The 23,276-nt window shown below is 41.1% G+C and overlaps 1 protein-coding gene across 1 annotated transcript in view; it reads right to left on the reverse strand.

Annotated features, from left to right (window-relative positions):
* Nucleotides 1-1,115: 1,115 nt before the first annotated feature.
* CPS1 (carbamoyl-phosphate synthase 1) overlaps nt 1,116-23,276 on the reverse strand; it is a 94,778-nt gene continuing 72,617 nt past the window's right edge. Inside the window, exons 28-38 of the mRNA XM_074872251.1 lie at nt 22,812-22,887; nt 19,265-19,342; nt 18,175-18,282; nt 16,863-16,952; nt 15,279-15,449; nt 12,593-12,667; nt 9,525-9,623; nt 4,222-4,281; nt 3,152-3,264; nt 2,473-2,602; nt 1,116-1,214 (exon numbers count right to left, since the gene is read on the reverse strand). Of these exons, the coding sequence (XP_074728352.1) occupies nt 1,116-1,214; nt 2,473-2,602; nt 3,152-3,264; nt 4,222-4,281; nt 9,525-9,623; nt 12,593-12,667; nt 15,279-15,449; nt 16,863-16,952; nt 18,175-18,282; nt 19,265-19,342; nt 22,812-22,887 (1,099 nt within the window). The remainder of the gene's footprint in view (nt 1,215-2,472; nt 2,603-3,151; nt 3,265-4,221; nt 4,282-9,524; nt 9,624-12,592; nt 12,668-15,278; nt 15,450-16,862; nt 16,953-18,174; nt 18,283-19,264; nt 19,343-22,811; nt 22,888-23,276) is intronic.

Below are 23,276 nucleotides of genomic sequence, written 5' to 3' on the forward strand. Positions count from 1 at the left end.
GGCCACAGAGCTGCTGAAGGCTCTCAGCGAGTCTGAAGGCAGATGGTGAGTGATAACATGCACCATGTGGCACAGTCGGTGTCCGCTCTGTGGACACCATTTGCAGGTGTTGCCAGAGCTGAAAAAGCAGCAGACAAGGCCAGAGCAAAAGTGAAGGAGTCACTTAATCGGGAGGGGTAAAGTACTGCAACACTTTCGCCTTGATTCAATTTTAATGCCCACAATCACGGCACAAAATGCTGGACAGCAATACATAGAAATCTTTGGGGAGTTCTCCACTTCTGAAGCCAGACACAAGGCTGAGAGGGAGCCTTTATGATACAGTGACAGCCACCTGAATTCAGAATGTTGAACCAGAATTTTAAAAAAAATAATAATAATAGCCTGAAGGACTGAGCAGAAGTTGGAAGCAGTCCCAAGACACATATACCCTTCCTCTCCCACCAAATCGACAGGCTGAAGAAGATGATTCTTGACCAGGGTTAAAAACCAAACAAAAAGTAGCTGCACCATGCTATCAGATGTTGCAGGAAATTGTGGGGAATTCATGTTCATCTGTCATTAAAATCTCCTATCACATTCATCACCATGGCAGGCATCTATGGTATCATTGGGCGGATCAAGCAGGAGGATGTTTAGTTGTTACATAAAGTTGTAAAATCCTCAATTATCAGCAATGGAAAGAGAAAGCTACATGTCTTTCTATGGGAGTTTGGGGCCAGGCTCTAGTAGTCCAGCATGAGAACAGCTGGGAGTACGGACCCAAGGAGGGCGTTTCTAAGGAGGAGCAGGCTTGGTTACGAAAAGGAACAACCCCCACATAGGATCACTTGTATCTCCTTTCATCTCCTCTGCTGTGGTGGTGTCTGGATCTACCCATCTAGTAACTAATATTTGATCCTGTGTGGAAATGGGGAGAAGATGGTGTAGAGGCTGGGGAGAGGATGGCTTTCCAATGACCCATCAAAAGCATTGGCTTGGAATTAGTGTATGTTAGAAAAACAATCAGTGCGGATGCTATAAACTACATGTAAAGATGGTTAGGTGGATGCTCTGAGATCCTCTCTCTTTTGTGGAGCCAGAAGCAGTAAGATTGCAGGTTGAAGATAGTTCTTCTATGCAATGTTTCCATTGTCAAACTGTCTGTAGTGGAAGAGACTCCTGGAGTCCAATTTCCCAGAGTATTTGACAGCTTCAGCAAAAAGCTTTGTCACCTGTCAATATAAAGCAGAGGAGGACTGAGCATTGCAAAGCCTTCTGCAGAAGGCTGAGGTAATAGAGCAGCCTCCAGACTTCTGCACTCACACCCTGAAACTACCCTATGCAGGTCCAGCCCTTGAGTCCATCCAAATCAATACCAATTTCAAGGTGACTGTGCATGGGTGTTGGCGCCAGCCCTCTGGAATCCAGCTGGAGAGACACAGAGGTGCTGGGCTTTGGCAAGACAGCTCTATCCCATGAGAGCTGTTGTTTCCCTCTACAGCCCAAGCCTTTAAGAGTACACAGGGTTGTTTTCCTCTCTCCAACTCAGAGATTAAAACTCTGCAATCAAAAGGTTTCAGTGAAATGCATCAAGCAGGTGTGGTAATTTTGGATGGAGACCCCTGTTCTGGTTGTCAGTGTGTGTTTCGCTAGTAGGAGAAGGATGGGTCTTCAATTTCCCATTCCTGCTAATCATGTTTGGCATTATCCTATGAACTTACAGCTTGGCATTCTCTCTGCTCTCCACTACTCCAATCACAGCAGAAGATTTTGCACAGCTGGACACCAGCTCATGTCACTGGGTTCCATGTCAGTGCCCACTGAAATCAACAGGAATTTGGCCACTGTGCTTAATGAGAGCCAGATGAGGCTCTTTTGTGACAGTTGAAGCCACTTGCAAAGGAAGTCAAGGTACTGCTGGCAGCAGGAGTCCCACTTTGCATTACCAAACCTCTCCTCCCCTATCAGTATGTGAAAGGGGTTTGTCAGGAGCTACAAAAACATAATGACTGGCAATTGGGGACTACACCAGGACAGGCAGCAATTCCACTTGGAGGGCACTTTGGAACTGTATTGCCCCAAGGATCATTCAAGAAACCCCAGCTACATCCTGCTGTAAGGTTTAAGGACCGAACTGGAAAAACATCCTACTAAAAAAATATTGCCATGCATAATTTAAACATGTTACAGGCAATCCTGTGCAAGAAGTTTGCTCTGAAGTGAAAATGATACAGCAACAACTTCAGCTGCAGTACAGGACTCAAGATTTTCTTTTTTTTTTTTTTTTTTTTTACTTTGAGCAATGTTATTTTGTATAGTAGCAAAAAAAAAAACAAACCATTCAAACAATTGTGTGGCCATGATTTTCAGGCACATTATTATTTGTCAGAGATAACGAGGGTCCAGACACACTGGAATCTAAGGTCACAAGTGCTTGGAAACTCTGAAGGCTCTTATGACTAAGAGGAGAAAGAACAACATGGGAAGTACCTGGAAATTAGTGAGCAGAGCAATCCCGCTGTCAATAGCCATCCTCCGGATCACATAATTATCATGGACAAACTTGGTGTTGCTGTTAGGCAGGTTAATCACCAAATCTATTTTCCCATCCCTTACCAGCCTGAAGAGACAAGGCACAAGACAATATCACAGTGTGTCTTGCTTAATGAAAATCCATGATGAATAGCACAGGCATGCAGGTAAACAACAGTGAAAATTTTCATTTGAGTTTAGTCTTACATCCCAAGAAAGTAGGGTTGAGGGGCTAAGGTACTAAGCTGCGACTCAGGAATTTGGGCTTTATTTCTGTTCTACTCAGTGATGCAAAGCAATATTCAGCCTTCATATAGCTCAGCACAACTCTGTTAAAGGCATAACTGACTGTCATTAAAGTCTAAATATTCAGATCCCACATATCGTTGCATGAAAATGTAACATGAAGCAATACATCCAAGCCATATTAAATAGGACTGTTCAAGGAGATGTTCATTAATTAATCTGAAACCTCCCTGCTGTGGCAATTCCAGACAGAATCAGATAAAACAAAATTTTTTTATTGAATCCAAAGTCCCATTAAATCACTATCATTGATCTCAACAGGGCCAGCAATTTGCCCCTTGTATTTGCTGTCCTGGATGTTAACACAAATTTGACAAGGTATTATTCTTACCTCCTGACCGGAGGGAGGCTCGGACTCTGGCCTTCCTGCAATGGCCATGCCACAGGATTTGCTGGGATACCATTAGCATTGAGCCAGTCTGAGGTTGCTTCTGTGGCATAAAGCTGTTTAAGGAAAAAAATGGTTACTTACTGGGTGCTTCATAATACTGAAACTTTGCATTTAACTCGTGTGGGTCTAACCCAACACACAGCCTGGGTGTCAGAGCTGATTTTGGAGGGCATTTTTCATCACAAGGGTGTCTCTCCATATAGGCAGACACAGAGAGAACAGCATGACTTTCCCAACTTTCTGTTATCTGTGATTTGCTGATGGATGATAGTCAATGAATGGTAGGAACACATCCAGAAGCAGTTAAATGGCTTAGGAACACCTAAATCCCACTGAATTTCAATAGCGCTTAAGTTCAATCACTGACAAATTTTGTCTTTTTTTTTTTTTTTTTTTTTTTGCCTAGCATTAAGTTTTGAAAGGCAGAACTGTAAATCCAGTAGTTACACTAATGCCATTGAGGAAAATAGTACTTAAATACTTAATACTAAGAAGCTCTCACCAATCTTCTGTGGCTGTGTTGTTAGTTACCTTTCAGTAGGGATATGGATGCAATGTGATGCAGAAGAGTTTCAAGAGGGGTGTAAACACCACAGATTTCATGTCTGCAGCTTGTGAATACCCCTGAAGATGAAGCACTGCAAAGACCTTCTCCATACAAAAGGTTTCCCCTTCCTCCCCTCCTGTCACACATGGCATCCTGCTGGCATTTTTGTTTCTCGGAGAACTTAGAGGAGTTTATAATGTGACATCCTGGGTGCAGGCTGATAGCGGAGCCAGGCCTGTTCTTGCCCTCATGACAGTCCCGTATGTTCAGTTAAAAATAATGAAAACTTTTAGTTGGGTATACCTGCTGACTTTATGGAACACTTGGCTAAAAATTCCTGTTGTATTTCAAAAATGTCCTTTTTTTCTCTATCTCCAAACTCCAATATTCTCCATTCCTGTAACAGGCTAAGTAGGTTTCAGATTTTGAAAACTCTCACATTTAAATAACTGAAACCACCTACCTTAAAACCTCCCTCATGTAGTAGTTCTGCTATGCTGAGGAATCTGGGGCGGAAGGACTTCTGAAAGAGGAAATTTATTAGATACAATATCAAAACTAGGATTTAGAACAGTGTTTTGTTGGGCAACACGAAGTTCCTCCAGACTGTGTCAGTAGGCAAATACACTTTTCTGTACTGTGTGTGCATGTGTGCAAAATGTCTGGATGAGCATGTACAGTGCCATTCCAAGAAAACTGTCTGCATCCTGAACCCCAAGTCACTCCCAGCTAAGACATATTTTGTTACAACACTAGAGTAAGTGTTGCCAGACTAATTTCAGTGGCAACTACAGAAGATTTACTACTGCATGTTAAATATCTGGGCACTTCCCTTTTCAAATACACCAACTAGAGTCTCCTCTGTTCTTAATTATAAATCTTTTTAATCATTGCTCAAACATTTGGCCTTCTCTTCTGGCAGACAACATGTATGGACAGGCTTTGGGCTGCTTTTGGAGACTGTGTTTGCAAATTCACATGAAGAAGAGCCTGTGTATGCATGAGTTCACTTCTAACTCCCATGGGCATGTGGAAATGGAAAACACAAAAACACTCAGGAGACTGAGACACCCTATTCCCACGAGGACCTGAACTGCCCAGGTACTTAGGGCACCTTTGAAAGACTCTCTCATAATGCATACCCAGATCCAGCATAGTTTAGAAGTAGTAAAGATAAGACGACCTCCTGTAGACATCTACATGCAAACAAGCCATTTTAGAGCAACAGGTGAGTGAAAATTCAATCCCAGCATAACTTTCTTCGGGATATTGAAGGTACAGCAATGCAAAGCTCAGATGCAACACATGCCTTTCTCACTGCCAAGGCAGGCCAAACCTTGCTTTTAACCTTAGCCTGGTCTGGCCATTTGCAAGTAAGATTATTGCAAGCTCCCTTGTCCCTGCTGGAGCTACTGATAGCTTAACCTTTAAGGGTGAGAGAGCAATATTCTGAAGGGTGAATGATTTCCTATGAAGAAAAGGAGTCAACAGGGTTTATTTGAGCACTCTGGAGAGAACCTCATTCTGAAAGCCATCTCGTTCTGTACACTAACTGGAAAACATAAATATACAATGTGACAGGGTTGGCAGCTTCCCAGTCAGAGAATGGTTCTGCCTTCTGGACAGGGGGGTTGGCTTTCACAACAGTATTATAAACTTCTATCAAACATATACTGAACACTTGTGACACATAAAACAGCCTCTCCATGAAAAGAAATTACAGCTGTCAGCTTGCATCGGAGCAGCTTCAGATTTACAAGCTGGCTGAAAGAACCTGTGTAAGAAACCATTAGTTACTAAAGGTGAAAAGTACAAGCAGATTTATTTAGTGGAAGATATTTATTGTAGGAGAATTGTATTCTTTTTCCTTTATCGGAAAATTTCTATTTCTTATAACCTCTCTCTCATGTTTGCTAGCATGCCTTGCTATTTGTAAAGGGCTACATCCTCAGTTAATGCAATACAGCTACATCAGTTCTCACTAAAATCCAGTTCAAAACGAAGTCAGCTCATCTCCTGTGATAATCTTGAATTCTGTATCCAAATCCACTGTGGAGCATGCAAAAATTCTAGTACATAAGGCACAAAGGCAGAAGGTTACCTTGAAACAACAGACTTGGAGTGCTGGTATTTAAAAATAAAATACTCCATCAATGCTTTCCGCATCTCGTGGTCACCAGCACAGATGTAAGACAGATGCACTCCATCCCAGAGATATCACTGAATAGCCCAATCAGGAAAGAAAATAAAATGAGCTTTTCAACTCCTCTTGCATAAAATATAAATTATTTAATGGCAGACTCAGGATTTCAGCATCATAGACTTCTCCGCATTGTGAAAAGAGGTCAGATTACCAGCTTGCAGACTGGCAGAGATTCATTTGTCTAACAAGAAAGCCATACTCCATTTCCCTGGGAGAGCATTAGGCCTTTAAAATCCTGGGGAACCTTGACCTGGGCAATGTCAGAGTGCTCACAAGTGAAGAACAATCCAGCAGGCTTGCAGCCCGGCTGGCTGCCCAACCTGCCTTGTCCTGTCCCGCAAATGTCAAGGGCTGCTCGCCTGTTTGACCTTGAGGATGATTCCTTTGTTAGCAACATTCCTGCATGGCCCTAGTAAGATTACCACTGGAACTCCAACCAACATGGAAGCCCCTCAGCAAGGCTGGGTTCATTACCTGGGCTTACTGGACTGCAGATCACAGCAGAGCCATTTGACTCTTGATTTGCAAAATTCCCAGAGTGAAACATTTGCAAGGAAACAAAGATCTCCCTCTCTGCTATTGTTAACTACATCTATTTGACCTTCACCTTCAAGAAGGCAGCCTTCTCTCATCTCAGCATAATTAATAGCAATAGCATAAAGGTGCAGTATACCAAATAACCTAAATATGTTGAGCCTAGATACATTTGGGGAAAACAGAATTCAAGACCATTTGGCTTTTATTTCTCTCTCTGCAAGAGTTAGAAGTCCAGTGTAAAAATCAGAGCAAGCCACTAGTCATGAGCAATGAAGCCTCCAAAAGCAGGGTATGTTTTGAGTTCACCATCCACTGCAGATGAAACATAGCACCTTCTCAGACCACAACCAAGCGGGATGGTGGACGTGCTCCTGACAACAATCAGCCCAAGTGCACCAGAACAGCTGGTAGAAACCATCCTGCAGTTTGAAACCCAGGGGCCTCTGCCTGGGGAGGGACATCCACCCCATCACCCCCTCACAGCAGTGACATTTAAACATTAAGCGATCGTGGAGAGGGGTGACCTGGTATCTGTCCTTCTGAGCCTATATTTCCCCGCTGAGGATACACTGACAACATTGCCAGTTTGAGGTAGATGATCTCATGTTTGTGATTAAAATGAGAACAACGTTGCTGGTGTTCACAGCCTGCCTTATAACCTCATTCCTTGTGTCCCTTGTTTCTGCAGCGAGGGGCTTCCCTTTGCTCCAGCCTGTAACACTCAGGGAAGACCACTCAATAGTCTACACGTCAGATCTAGGTCAGCATTTCAACATTCCCTTCTTACAAGGCTTATTTCCCCTCTGTTTAACTTTACACTTCTTGTTTTGGAGTTTAATTATGTAAGAAATATGCTGAGATGAAGAGAGACTTTAAGCGATTGATCTGTTGTTTTCAAGTTTCTTTTGCAAGAAAATGAACTGTAAACCACTCATTTAAAAGGACAGAATCTTGTTACTTCAGAAAGGTTTGGGGGGTTGAGCTTTTAGGGTTCTTTTATCTTTTTTTTCCCCTTCTTTTTTTCCTTAAGACCTTTGTACAAAGAACATTTGGCTCAGTTTAACAGATACTGACATAGAACCTACATAAATGCTTTCTATAGATAAAATTATTCTTTGCTGCTTGTTCCCTTTTAGCTGCTATCAGGAAAATAGGCTTAAATATAAAACATGGCGCTCTCTCCTTTTTTCTTCTCCTGACTTTTCCCCTTTTTTAAATGCTGTTTTAAAAATCTGAGGTGATTAGATATACAGTAGAGATACAGTACCAACTACCAAGAGTTTCATACTGAACTTTTAAACTTTATCTAGGTAGCAAGCAAAGACTTCTGCTAATTTGAGGTAACTTGGAGGAACAGCTTCAATCCATAGATATGTATATATGTGTATATTTAAGGACTAAGCAGTAATCTGTGTTAGCAGAAGTCATGTTCTTTTCTGGCCACATTTCCCACACTTCCTTCACATCCTCTGCTGGCACAGACAGCCCAACGCATTTTTCACACCTCGGTTGTCTGACAGGAAAATTCATCTATTCTATTTTTTTTGTTTGTTTTATTGGCTTTATGCAATCATGTAGGGCATAAGCTTATTACAAGCACAACGGGGAAATGTCAGGAGGCAATCAGTTGTCTTTATGGGGCCCAAGAATGTTCTAGTTGCAATGGAAATGTCTGAATTTGTTTGAGGAACATACACACATCTCAAAGTTTACAAGTGTATCTGACTTCAGCACCTCCTGCAGCTGGTAACTACACTGTGATAAAGGACCAACACGTTTTGCTTTTCTGCCTAGCTACCTTTTCACCCTGAAATGCACATCCTCCTTACTGATACAGAACTGTGAATGGTGCAGGGATGTTCCTAGGGCAAACCCATCAGGAACTCCCTCATGTAAAGGCTGTTTGCAGAAGCCACTGCACTGGAGGACATTTCCATCACACCATTTAAACTTTCTGTCACATATAGCAACTTTGAGGGATGCTGACGGCAAGAGATGAAACCCTAAACCAAGCTCTAGTCTGGTGTGGAATCACAGAGCCTGCAGAACATGTGTCTGAGAGGCAGTCCCTAAGAGGAGAGAGCTCTGGCAAGATACAAAAACAAGAAACATGCCTACACAAACGTGGCATTGGCTTTTCCTTCCCGAGCTACTTACTCCTATCTGATAGGAGCTGCATGGTAGGGAACAATATTGGCCATGCACCATGATCAAACAGGGAAAGGAATAATGGCAGCCATGCCTCTAGGCAGTCAGGAAAGCAGGCTGCAGGGTGAAGACTGTTGTCCTTTAACCCCTCACCCCCCTGCACTCAAGTATATCCCCATCATGACTCCAATGAGGAGAGGAACATGACAGTGCCATACCTGGTGGAGGTCTCATTGCCTGACAGCGTTACACCAATAACTAGCCCCACAACACCCTAACAACTTCACGTTTTCTACACTGTCGGACGACACTACAGCTCTGCCTGGGATGAAATACATGCAGCTATGGGGAAAGCTTAGCAGGTCCAGCTTTGCATTATGGAAACTGTCTCACTGTTTTGGGAAGGTGGAAGGGAACTGGCTTCAAAAGGGCAAAAGGCAATGTACAGATGATGGGAGTTTATATATCAGGATTGGAAAGTGGCATCCCCAGGGCTCCCATTTGGGAGCAGGCTCTGAGTTCTAGCCGGGATGTTTCTCTGAACTGATTGTCTACGGGCTTTTTTCCCTACAGGAAGGTGACTTCTAATTCTGTGATCCCAGGCCTCTGCTTGAAGCAAATCCTGGGGGTTTGCCCCCAGCAAACTTCTGCAGCTCCCAGTAGAAACTATCAGGAACCAGAGGTAAAAAAAACAGGCCAGCCCCAAGGAATCCAGTAAAGATCTCTCCATGGTGTTTGTTCCTCACTGTCTTACTGCACTTCAACATGGACTGCAGAGAAACACATTTAAGCCATAAAGATGCATGAATGAAAACAAGGCAACAGTTACTGAGTTCCTCTGTGTCGGTCCTTTCTCAGCTGTGATTTTTAGGACTCACCTGGATTCCAATCAAAATTCCTTCCTTAGGAAACATAAACCCTGTGGCAAGCATAGCCTTCTGGAAGGCAGAGTACACATCATCCCCAAAGCATGCGACCTGGGAAAAGGCACAAAGAAGATGGTATGAGGGGAAAAAACAAAACCAACCCAAACCCATTGCTTTAAGAAGAAACAGGAATGAAATTTTTAAATAGGTTCTTTTGACTTCTTTACACAGAATCAGGTTGCTCTTGCATGGAGCCTGCAGGCGGGGGCAGGGAAAAATAAATCAGAAAATCATTGCAGACAAATCTCATAATTTTAATGAAGCAATAATGAAGGAATAAGCAACGCTTTAGTTACAAACAGCACACCAAGGAGTAACAACAATTGATTCTGCTGAGTTATGGGAATGCTGTATGCAGCCTCTGCTCCAATGTTTGTGAGTGCACTGCAAATTGTTTAACATTATATAATGCTTAAATACCAGTGAGTGTTCTGCATGCAGGCATGTTTCTCTGTGTGTATGCTGCAAACTGGGGTAAGACAGCGCTTGTGCTGGCGTGTACTTCTGGCATTTCTTGTGAAGATAAACCATGGTATATAAAGATGCTTTTCGATTAAAAGTCCACAGATATACAAAATTCAAGTAAAATGTTAGTATGTACTTAGGAAAACAACAAAGCAATTATGCCAATTCATAATAATTTATTTTATATAAACAAAAACTTGATAAAGAAAACTATAAAAATCATTTAGCAGTTCTCCATCATGCAGAACTGCCTGTGGAGCTCAGTCGCTGACAGATTGTCATACGGTAATGATCTTCTGAAAGAACTAAACTGTGTTCCGTACCAAAATTGGAATTTGATGACAAAAAGAGGAATGCATGAGCTTTTGTGAAAGTTAAAAAAGAAAAAAAAAACCACAACTAACCTTCATTTTTTCTGGCCAACTCCACATTTGTGGAAAAACAGTGAGAAGCAGAAACTGTCACAGATTTTTCTCTTTGAAATAACAAATCTACACACATATACAGATGGGATAAAGGGGCTGATTGAGAATTGCTCTCCCATTTTCCTCTTAAGGTCCTTCCCATCACACAGTGAGCCCTCACATTCATGGTCTCACTGTTACCATGGTGAGCAGAAACCAGTATTTCATGTAAGAAGAACAAATGATGATTTGCCAGATCTTCTGAAGTAAAAAAAGAACAACTAAACAAACAAAAATCTCGCAAGGGAAGGGATAAAAAAATTCTTGACAACTAGTATCTCAGCTTTTCTCTAAAAACTCATCCTTGAGTGTTCAGCATGTTCTACAGTGTATCTGGCTGAGGGGTTATGTATGCTTTGGACTTTCTGGGGTGGTGGGCAGCCCCCTGCCCTGTAGGCTTGGATCAGGGGTTTCCAGCCTGCCAGGAGAGGTTTATCATTATGGCGTGGTCAAATCAGCCACAGTACTCAAAGCGATCCTAAGCACTGTCTTCTGCTGTTCTGGGAACCACAACTTCCAGCAGTATATATCTCTGCCAGATAGATGTGACAAATTCAAGCCCAAATCAAGCTGTGTGTGTGAAAAATGTCTTTGAGGAATAATTGAGCATTTTACCCAAAGCAAGTTATTATCCTTACTTCACTCATAAGAAAGACTTTTATAACTGTCACATTTTATGGCATTTGTGAATATGGATCTTTCCAACTCATAAAAGTTAATAATCCCTCCTTTATGACCAAGGTAATCTGTAACTCCATATAAAGCTCAGAAAAATAATTCTGGCCCTTAGTTACAATTTTATTCCTTTTTTTTTTTTTTTTTTGGGGGGGGGGGGCGTGTCTGTGTAGTCAATTTTCTTCTGAAAATAAGGAAGTCACAGAAGTCACTTGGCTTTTTTCTGCCCATTAACTTCACTGAAAGGAAATCTTCTGCAATACTGATTTTCCACACGTTATGAAAAGCAAAAATAAAAGTAATTCTAGAGACATGTAGGAGACCTAAGTCTGTTCTTACCTTGTATTTGGGTATAGTGCTTTTTCATACTAAAATGATAAGTCTTTCCTAAAGAAAACTTCTCATGTAGACATACCCAAGGTCATACCAAATGGAGCAGCCCACAGTCTGCCACCTGCCTAGCTATGGTAGAACTGAGTTAAGCCTAATCTAATTGCCTCAGTATTTAATCACTTCCCAAGTGGGCTTTCTAGATCAGAATAAGTTTCTTGACACCACAACTTTTCTAGAAGTAACAGAGCAAGCAAATTTAAAGATAGCTTGTGTATATCTACAGCAGCTATTGCCAGCTCCATAAACAAACCTCTTTGTTCTAGATGAGTTAGTATCTTTCCAAACGATGTAGGTGGAAACCTGTACCCCTTGAGGAGTGAGGGCTCCCATCACTGCTGAGCCTACACAGGAAGAGAAACAGCTTTGTGCCTTTATAGTGTGCCATGTGTACACCAGAGACACATTTCAGAAGCACCTCACAGCCCTGCTGTAGAAAGAGTGGGCAAAGTAGCCCAGACTCCCTCTCATCCTACCAACAGTCATTACTGCAGACATCACATTTTATTCACTTTTTCTTGCTTTTTGCACCTTGGGACATGCCTTGATGGTTACCAGGCAACAACAAAAATATCACCACACGTATTTGTTGCTTTTAAGTAACTAGCATGTTCCAAGACCAAACACTCATGACCTGGAGTTTCGATATTGCTGTTCTGGCATGTGTCAATGGGGGGATTTGAAAGCTGTAAACATTTGTCTGGCTAGAAGCAGGTGATTCATAAAATGGACTGACACACCAAGAACCTCCCAGAACCCGACAGCTCTCAGATAAACTCATTTCAGGCTGTCACACCAACCAGGTCCAACTGAGGGAGCTGACACGCAGGTAAAGAGGGACATCCAGTGGCTGAATAAACTGGGTTTTCCAGGACAATGTGTTTTCACAGCTAAGAAAGATGTTTTCAATTTTCTGAAGAAGCTACAGATGCCATCATGATTCAGGCAGTAATAAGATCACTTGCAAAGATTCATGATGTTTAAAGGCAACATGGCTTTAAAAAAAATAGCAAATCTAAAAGATACCTCCCCAGTAGAGGCCATTTCACATCGGAGAACAGGGTCAGCATCTCTCAGTCGGGACCAAGAAAACATTGGAGCCTGGCGAATGAAAGAGCGGAGAGAGAGAAAGAGAATGAAAATTTAATGGATCATTAAAAAAACCCCAGCTATACTTGGAAGTGACAGTAAGAAACATACATGAATTAATCCAAAAAAAGCACTGGTCAAGGCTTATAAGCAAAGGAGTACTCGGCAAATGAGTTCCCCCAGCATCTTGGTGACAGACTAGAACAAATAAACATGTATTTCACCAATAAATCATCCTTCTAACTCTTGCAGTCCTGCTGAAATTCTGATGGCAGATTTCTAATCTGTAGTAGCCCACTAGCACGACCATTTTTAGGACACATTTTAAAACAGAAAGGCTGTGAAGCATCTAATTCATGAAACAAGGAGAGATACTGTCTGAAGCCAATCAGTTTTTCTGAGAAAACTGTTCTCCAACAGAAACTTTTCATTCTTAGAAATCAAATCATTCCACAAGAATGCACTCTTTTGGCATAAACCAGAAGAAACTTTGCAAATTATTTTCATATTTTCCCTCTCCCTCCCCGAAAATACACACCTGTAATTTTTTTTAATCTTTTGTATGAAAATATTAAACCCCCTGAGCATTATCATTATCTGAGGACTTAGGTCACTGTGGTCTTTGAGTTCTCTTGTCTATTTTGACCTTAAAAAAAAAGGAGAGAAAGAAACTCTCTGTTAAAGATTGAGCCAATGACCACATGTGGCAAACATGGAACAAATTTTCTGCTAAGAAATAATTTTCTATAGGGCTTCTCTACATCTCAAATTACTAATGGCAATTACATAAAGGTAGCATCCTTGCTGCTTAAAAAAAGAATCTATTCTTAAATCCAAAGACTTAATTCTCTTCCTGTAAGTCTCTGAGGGTGACACTGCAGACAAGACAGCTGCTGTTTCATGGCACCTAACAATGACCAACTAAATTGTGACAGCAGAAATTCATTGCAAAAGGTTTCTCAAAAACTGTCATGTGTCTTCATGACTTTTAGATCAGTTTCGCTTCTTCTATAAGTAAAGAGAAAATTTTTACAGTGGCCAACTCTACAGTCTCAAGCTGAGATATGGCAGTCAAGGTGGATTGTTTCTAATGTGCATATTGCCTTGAAAGGTAACAAGCAACAAAGCCTTCTACCAGCTCCCTAATTTTTGTCTGCCATGAACATGAAAATGCATCAGCAGGAGCAGACTCTGGTACTGCAAATAAATCCTATTTAAAACTTAGTCAGTCATGCTCTATCCAGGATTTAATCTTGGTCAGGCCGTGATTCTTGCGTCACTCTGCAAGCAAACATGGCAAGACAATATTTCAGTCACCAAAGCTAAAACAGTGGGACTCCAAATCCACAAAAGAGCAGCTATGTTGAGAAAGAAGAAAAGAGTTTCATATTCTTTTTTCAGAGCATTTAAGAACTGCTGGAAAAACAAAATCCCATTTCCATGCAAATATTCCTAGCAATAAAAACGTAAGAGGACAGAAAATATGATGCATGAATAATGAGAAACAGGTTTAACTGGAATATTTTTCAAAGTTTAGCATTTCCAAAGGTATTAGCAGGTTATTATATTTGACAAATCCACACAGAACACAAGCAGTAAAAAAGGCTTTGTAGTGAAGCTTTCATTAATATAGTTGGGTTTTCCTCTCTGTAGCCAGCATTCCCAGGAGAGACAAAACTCTTGACAGTTTAGCTAACAACAGTGCTGAAGCCCCAGGTCTAAATAATAGAAATTTGTAAAAATAAATAAGACTAACAAAAATAAAAAGTCTCAGATTAGAATTTCAGATAATGCCTATCTGTGGCATCAAAATAACATGTAAAGCTACTTCTAGACTGACTGGTTTGCCAATAACCTGAGCTGGCTTGGGCCACAAATTTGGCTTGAATTTTAATAGGTCTGAACATTTTATTAGTAGAAAGATGTTAGGTGTTTTCCATTTCCTCATTTTTCACTTGATATGGAAGCTATTAAAGCTTGAAAGTTTCTGTATAAACAATTCTCATTATCCATTGTATTTTCTGCAGTCCTGTTCTAAATTTTTATGATTAGGAACTTCAATTAACTTTTTTTCTTCCACTAAGCATTCAAAAATATCTACAGTACACTTTGGTATCTTGGGTGCTATATAAACTTAGTAATTATGAAAAGTAAAGTCTTTGCCCCACTGAAATCAAAGGATCCAAGAATTTCACCCACATATTCAGGGGATTCCATGCACTCAGCAGTCCACATCCCAAATCCTGAAGGTAAAATCTGGGGGTCACTCAAAACACAAATTTGTACATGTCCACACATAGACAGTATTGTGAAATAGCCTGAATTTCAGTGTTCAATTCTGCAAGTGCATATTTATTATGCAGTTCATAAACATGATTCAGAGTAGGTTAGAAGTAAGAAATAAAGGAAGATTGATTTTGTTAATAATCACTAGATAATTTTCCTTTTATTTTTCTCCAAAATTCCCAACATAGATTATCTTGACAGAAACTACAAAAGGTCAATTTGGCCTTTGGTCAACGAGTAAATTGTTCTCTCTGGGCATTAAAGTACTAATTGCCTATTAATGTGCTAGGTGCTGGCTCTGTTGTGGGGTTTTTTGGTGTTCTTTTGGAAACCATACCTTAATCCCAACATAGCTGGATGGAATAATGGGATGTTCCAGTGTGGGGAGGAATGACTCATTAACCTCTTTTCCAATCATCACTTTTGTGGCCACATCGATGAAGTCCACACCCAGAGTCTTCGATACAAAAGGGAAGGAGCGTGAAGCCCGCAAGTTGCATTCTATCACCTGATGGGATTAAAAAGGAGAAATACCAGGGTCAGGCACTGTGCCGTGAAGAAATAGATTGATTCATATTTCTGGAAATCAGTCCTTACTCCTCTTGGCAGAGATGCTCTTCAGATTGCCAAACAAGAGACACAGAAATTGTGTTCAATCTTACAAACAGCGATGAGGGATGGGTAGCGGCCAGCTTGAGATACAAGGAGCCTGATGTTCTGCAACTGAGTTTCATCTCTATTGTCTGAAAATTAGAACTGAGAGTAATCCAGACTTCACTTTGGAAAACGTATTATACTACACTCTAAGTTAATGTGCAAGAGGCATGGAAACATGCACAGGCATTAGGTACAACTTTTAGAAGCCCACCTTGTTCTTTTTCCGTGGTAATGGCACTTCATGAATGACTGGGCTATCCTTACTGACTTTCCTCATCTACATGCAGAAGTCATTCAGTGACCCAAGCAAGAAAAAAAAGAAGTTCTGCATCCTGCTGAGAAGCACACCATGGAGTTCATTAGCAAAAGCAGAATTGCTGTAAAAAAGAGGGGGAGTGAAGGGGGGCAAGAATAGGTCAGTTAAGACAGAATGGAAGAGAGGCCTTTATCCAGAGAAAATGCAAGCACAGCTGAGGGAAAGCAAGGAAGGAAAAACCCCATTCTGTCCCTCTGTGCAGTTTCTGAATAACTATGTGTGAAATAGAAGAAAGGTGAAGAATGGTAAGTACATTTTTCTCAACTAATAGCCCAAACAGGATCTTTCACCAATAACGCATCTCTTCTATATTACATCAGGTTTTCTTTCCATTCACCACTTCCTCAGTCATACTCTGCTCACATTCCTCTGGCCTTCTTCCATTAGCAACAAAAATCCAACTGTTAACCATAAAGGGTCAGACATCTGCTGCACTTCTGTTACTGATAGCTACTAGGGTCATGCTATTTAGATAACCATCTTAATGGCTAAAACACTTAAATTGTCTTGCTTTCTTTCCAATGCCTTGGAAGGCTTATTTTAATGATCAAAATAGCTAAAGATGGGAGAGGATATCAGAGATCTGAAAGCAATGATATTCAGTTCATAGGATGAGGGGCAGGTCCCAGTGCTGTCCATCATATTCAGAACTGTTAATTTTGGGAAGGACAGCAGCCCACAGCAAAACAAAGCTAGTGCTGACAGACAATGCAGCCAGACTCACTTCACCCTCCAGGTGAAGGCAGGGGAGGATGCCCTGTCCCACACAGACAGGGAGAGCTGCATGACTAGGTGTGGCACAGGTGAGCCACATGTTGTCAGACCAGGCAGGTTAGAAACCCACAGTTGCTACTGCCACAGAGTTTCCATGGCAGGGACCGCAGGAACCACATGCCTGACTATCCACAGCAGAGCCCAACTTCCTCCAACAGCCACAAGAGCTCTTACCAGCACATTGTTGCCTCGCACCAAGAACTGAATATTGAATGGACCAGAGATGGCAAAGGCATTTGCAATCTTTTTTGTAGCAGCTTTTACCTATAATAATAAATAAATAAGGTAAAAACGTGTGTATATATAACAAATAAATAAATAAATCCCACAGACAGCATCATGGCAATAAATCACTTCACATGTGGATTCCTTTAAGTGTTGTATCTAGCACATTTTTTCTCTACACCTTCATTTTGGCAATAGCATTATCTTTCAGAAGCAAATATGTTTAATTTGCCTGGTAACCTAGAGCACAAAGTGCCACTTGAGGGCAGAAGTAAAAATCAGCTTTGTGTGTGTGTGTGTGTGAGAAAGCAGGGGAAAGGAGAAAGAGAATAAAAGCCTGCCCTGTCTGTAGTAATTCCTACACTGCACACCTAAGCCTTTATACCATTCTTGGTGAAATAATGAATAATGATGTTTTGCCATTTAACTTTAACTACTCAGTTTTCCAAGAGTCCCAAAAGTCTTTCACCAACATGCCTGTCCCATCACAGATCAGTGGGAGGTGTCTCAGCAGATATACTCTGGAACAAACTGGGAGAAAACACTATGGTCTTATTTTCTAGGTTTGTCACAAAATCACATGCCGTTTCAGTACAAGTGTTTCAATAGCTTTGCTTCAGGAGATGGCTATTTTCAGAAACAAGGCCTTGGACATCGTTGTAAACAGAGTTGGAGAACAGACCATTGCATTACAGCTCTTGCTAGCTTCCAAACAAACCCTTAACAGGATGACATCACAGGGGATAGGACATTTCATTTAGAAAATGTATTCTGACAACTAACTCTGTATCACTAGATTTATTCTTGAAAGGGGAAAAAGTCAAGATTAGGTGAGGTTCATTCATCCTGATATCCTTTCTAGAAAAGCAGGCAGCTGGAAAGTCATATGCCTGATTTAATCATTTAAGGATTGTGGGAAAAGGAAGTGGAAAGTGAACCATGGCATATGTATGAATTAGACAATCCTTTACTGCTATGGAAGCTGGTTCTAAACCAATGAAACAAAAAAATCCAATGGGTCTGAAAGTGTGTATATCTACTGCTTAAATTAATGGGATACAGTTCAGATGATCCTATGTACAGCATAGTCAATCACAGGGGCACATTGACATCCTATACTTGCACATATCCCACTGGCCTTTAAAAAAAAATCGGTGATTTGATTTCTCCATTGGTAATTGAGTTCTCCCAAGCAAAGAGAGAAAAAGCAGATGTAAACTCTTACTTTCTTTTCTCTTTTCAGTGCTAGTGCAAGACCTACCTTCTCCAAGGCTCCCTGGCTAATACTCTGTGTGGGTAACACAAGGGTGGCATCTCCAGAGTGAACGCCTGCATCCTCCACATGCTCTGAAATAGCATGTGAAATAACCTGCATACAGTAACAAGAGAGCAGTCAGTCACCTCACACTCTCTCATGAACTGTTCCCCCATCCCCAGCCCAGCACAGTCTCCTGAACACAGCTGTATCCAAAAGAGGATACAGATTGGGGGGGGGGGGCGGGAATGGAGTTTCCCGAAATTTTGGGGAGAATAGGCCTGAAGAAAACACAAGGCATATGAACAAGGCATCTTTCATACCATGGTTGAGCAAACTGTGAACATGATAAAACCTGCCACAGTCTGGAGATCCTAAGGCGTCCTTCCTCTCTCTAACACACATTGACTCAGAAGGTAAAAGCTAATTAGACTTTAAAACAGCTAAGTCCTGCTTGCCATGAACACAAAAAAGTTGTCATTCCCCAACAGAAACAAGTATGGACTAACATCACTTGTACTTTTTTTTTTTTTTCTCCCCATTCTTTTGTGTTGTTTTAATCATGGGGAAAAGCAAGCAGAGGAAATTCAGGTCTAAGGATTTAAATTGTACGAATTGCATCAAGGCACACTACCTCGATACCGAAAAAGTGATCTTGCCTGCTGGTTAAAAATGAAGACAGAAACCAGAATATTTCTGTTAAATGAGAAGTTTGTGATTTTTTTTTTTGTGTGTGTGTGAGAACTGTCTTTGATCAGCAATGACATGCAAGGTTGTAATAATAAAACTACTGTGGTAATATCATAACACATGCAGATACAATTCTGATGGAAGTAATTTGTGAAGCCAGTGATTTGCAAATCCAGTAAAAATGCTTTAAAAAAATAACTATTTAGATGTATATAATAAGGTAGGTTGATCTTTTCAAGCACAATGTTTTTGAACCCAAGATGAATTCATCTTTTCTTGTTTCTCCACTCTTCTCAGCACGAATCCATGGCTGTATAGGTAATCATGCAAAACACACATTTTTGCAAATCTCCAATCCTGAAAAACTTTACTATTTTTTACTATCAAAGAAAAGCAAAGTTCTTACTCTTCCTGCCTTCGCTACAGCATCCATTTCCACCTCACGGGCATCTTCAATAAATTTAGTGATTACCACAGGGTGATCCTGTCATCAAGACAAGATAAAAGAAGAAAGTTTTTATTTGAGAGTATTTGGGGACCATCCAAGCGCTCCACTATTCATCACTGGAAAACCTTTGGAAGCAGAATCCCACAAGACCAATTTATTAATATCCTTATTTCCATAGATAAGTGAGCTTTGCAAAGCAATAATGGGGGGAAACTTGGCATGATTACCCCAAAGCCACTGAAGCAGTAATTTGAGTCCTCCATAACATCACCATGACAGGGAAATTTGGGGCAAAACCACAAAGAGCTTTTAAGTGAGATCATGGCAAAAAGAAGATAGTGGGACACATGCATGGATCCAGTGACCTCTGATCCTGTCTCCCAAAGACAGTGCTCACCTCCAAGATCTTCAATTCTTCCCTCCTCTGAGCCTCCCAGCCACCTCACTGGACGTACTGCTTCACAAAGTAATTGATTCTTGGCATACTTAATGACTTTGTATAGTGACTGTTTGCTATTTTAAAGAGTCCTATATTTTCAGTAACTGATCCATTCCTTTCTCATTTCTCTGCCTGGTTTCCTAAATCTCCCAGGGAGAAGTTGACACTAATTATAGCTGGCCAGGAACAAACTGTCCTTGACTCTCAATATGTTCCCTGGTATACATTGTCTTCCTCCTCTTCTTCCTGCCTATCTCTGGGATGTTAGCACACACTTCCCACTCTCCTCTAATGCTTTCTCCTTCCAGCCACCTGCTCCAACAGACAGTTAAAAATCTAATCCGCATTCTTCCTGGCCAGCTTTATGTCTCAACATTTTACCTGTCCCATCCACTATTAACTGCCTGTTATTTATTAGAGAATAAAATGGAATAAATGACAGTCTGTGCATGCTCAAAAGGCTCCTCTTGAAAAAATATAAAGCAACTCCAAAAGTTACAAGACACAATTCGTTACATTTATCAGTGCAAGGGTAAATTCACAGGCAAGGACAATGCCGCAGCCTACACTGTTTCATAAATTTAGTGGCTTGTGTCCTGTAACTTTCTGTCTTGTTGCAGTTTTTCACCAGAAGATTTTATATGTGCATACAACCTTGTTTACCCCAATCTGTCTCAACTCACACAAGAAGTTTTGAACATTATTGACAACATAAATGCCATAATGACACAACACCATAACAGCAAAGTAGCTAAAACAACAGAACAATACTGGTTAGGCACTTTATCTGGAGATGCTCTGTTGGATGGAGCAGAACTAGGTAAGGCTTTGTAACCAGAAAAATGAAGCCTGTATCCCACAAAGATGCTCATGTTCAGTTGTATGCTCACAACTAGTATTGGTAGCTTCTGTGGAACCACTCACAGGCCACAAAGCCTTGACTGGACTAAAAAAACCTTCCCTAATTTAGAAGCAGAATACAGTATGTTTGTTTCAGTTTGCTTTTTGCTAGCTTAGCTTCAACTATACTATAGCTTTTGTCAATATAAAATGCTGGATGAAGAAAGAAGTCTTCCCTTAGTAGCCTGACTACACTAACAAAAAAGTGTGTAAATCTAGTGTAAATCTCTGCATGATCAGGACCAGAGCACCTGAAGACTCATGGTGTGCAACTGGTCATGTTTGCAGCAAGTGTCAGTGCCTTGTTTGTGTAGCAGAACTGGACATCATAAGGATCCCATGAGAACATCCACTCTTTCCTCTAGGAATACATCACGTATTGCCAAGGCTCTACAACTTCAAATCCCAGCAGGGCCTCCTGTACCAGGGATGAGACCTCTGAGCAATGAAGAACAACATTGCCCAATTCAAGTCAGTCAAGCTGTGACAAGTTACGCTGACCAAGGGTCACTTTCCTGGGCTTCAGCCTCCTGTAGGGTACCCATTGCCATCACGAAGCTATCCCACAGCACAAGGAAGTGATCTGTCCCATTGAACGTGGCTTAAGGCTGCTGCCTGGTCTGCTTCTGTGAGCGTGTGGGGAAACCCAAAGCAGAGTACTTAAGATGAAGTACAGAGAGAAGCTAGGTATTTTGGGAGGCTGAGCACTTCTAAGAATCTGGTTTCTACCACAGGTTGACCCTGTTGTCTTTTGAGAATTGGTTGTATAGTTCCTTCTTATGGAAGTAACAGTGGTACTCTCCTGCTTTCAAAAATCCCTTTAAAGTTTTTCAAAGATGGTAATAAGTGGCCTGCTTGCCTCCACACTAACCTATCCTTCAGGATATGATTGCTTTACAAGGTATCTCCCTCTTTCATTCCATCTTTTCTTGCTGAAACGCTAAACTTCGATCATTTGCATCATATGCTTAAAAACCACATGGTTTTTCTCTTGTTCAAACTTTAACCATGTAAGAAATACCCTGAGTAAGTAGTAATATGTCTGGCTTCCATAGCCAGTTGTGTTTTCAGAGTTCCTCTTTGACTTACTTATTTTTAACTCCAAGATTCCTGTGACAGTAGTGTTGATGGTGCTACAGTACTGTTCTAAACAGTGACCATTCAAAAAACAAAGGGAAAAAAACCCTCAGAAGAAAACAGACCAAAAGGCAAGGCCAAACTCAGACACTGTCGAAAGGTCAGACTTTGACTACTGTATGTTCTTCATTCAACCTCGATCGTTTTACTTTCTCCTCCTCCCATATTCTCATCTCTCCAAACATCCCTTGTACAATAACACTGATAGAAGGTATAGGAGAAATGCAGGCTTTGAATTGTTTACTATGTTCTGAAGCATTCATGTCTTTGGGAAATTGCTCAGATTTTTCTTTCCAAATTTCAGCATACTAGACCAAATCCTTCCCTTTGCCAGAAAAAGACACTTTAAAAATCCCCAAATTATCTTTTGAAAAACATTTAAAATGGAAACCAGAGTTTTCATCTTCTGCATTAGATACTCTGAAGATCAATAATCCCACTGGATTAACAGTAAGCAGGCAGCAGTCCTGCTTTTGCATCAGAGGAAAATGGAACTCAGTACATGGTTTGGAGAGTTAAATGTCATAGCAAAATCTTGCAAATGTTCCCGCATTTAAAAGGATAAATAAAAAAAAAAAAAAAAGGTTATTGATGAGAGAGATGATGCTAGAATGAAGTTTTAAGTTGTTCAAAGAAGCCAGGCAAAACAGCAAAACAGTTGGGAAGCTGAGTGAAAGATGTTATCTGCTACTAGCGAGCTTGAATGGGGTAGGAAGGGTCTCAGCCCACTAGCCTACATCTATTTATATAATTAACTGGTCAGAAATGGATACCTGGGTACAACAGCTAACTGCTGTCCCTGCTCCATGCAGGCACCCCAGTGGTATCAGTAAGGATGCTTGCACAGGCACCCATACCTGACTGTTAGGGAACAAACTGAGGAGTCAAACTCTAACAAGGGAGTCTTCCCCCAACAAGGACGGGAAAGATGAGGAAGACACAATACTGAAACAAAGAGATGGAAAACACAGTAGAGGTGAAACAAATACAGCAAACATGAAAAAGCAGGAGCAGCATAAAGACTGGTACCTGAGATACTCTGGTAGCTTCTGCTAAGAACTTCTTCATTTCCTCTTCCGTGAATACCACATTCATTGCAGACCCACTGTGAGAATGGCAAAGAAAAGAAAACAGGTCAGCTTCCCTTGTGACTCCAAAGGAGATATCAGTGTTAGATACCACACTACAGGGTTGCCAACTACCTTCGTATGAGAGAATAGCCAAGTAAGCTCCTGACTCAAGCCACTTGCTCCACTCTTGACTGAGAGAAAGGTAGAGCTAGTACCTAATGAACTTCTGCTATTCCTTCCCAGAGAAGATAGGTGACCTCCAGAACCATAATGAAGAATCAAATAAAGAACTGCAGTTGTGTAGCCTTAGCACTGCTGCCAAGTCCCCCTTCTGATGCAAGCCTTTAAAGCTCCGCCTAAGCTGGAGGAGATGGCTAGTCAGCCAGGTAGCCCCTCTAAGGACCCAGACTCTCCCCATGTGTGC

The sequence above is a fragment of the Strix uralensis genome, chromosome 6, assembly GCF_047716275.1.
Source record: "Strix uralensis isolate ZFMK-TIS-50842 chromosome 6, bStrUra1, whole genome shotgun sequence".
NCBI lineage: Eukaryota > Metazoa > Chordata > Aves > Strigiformes > Strigidae > Strix > Strix uralensis.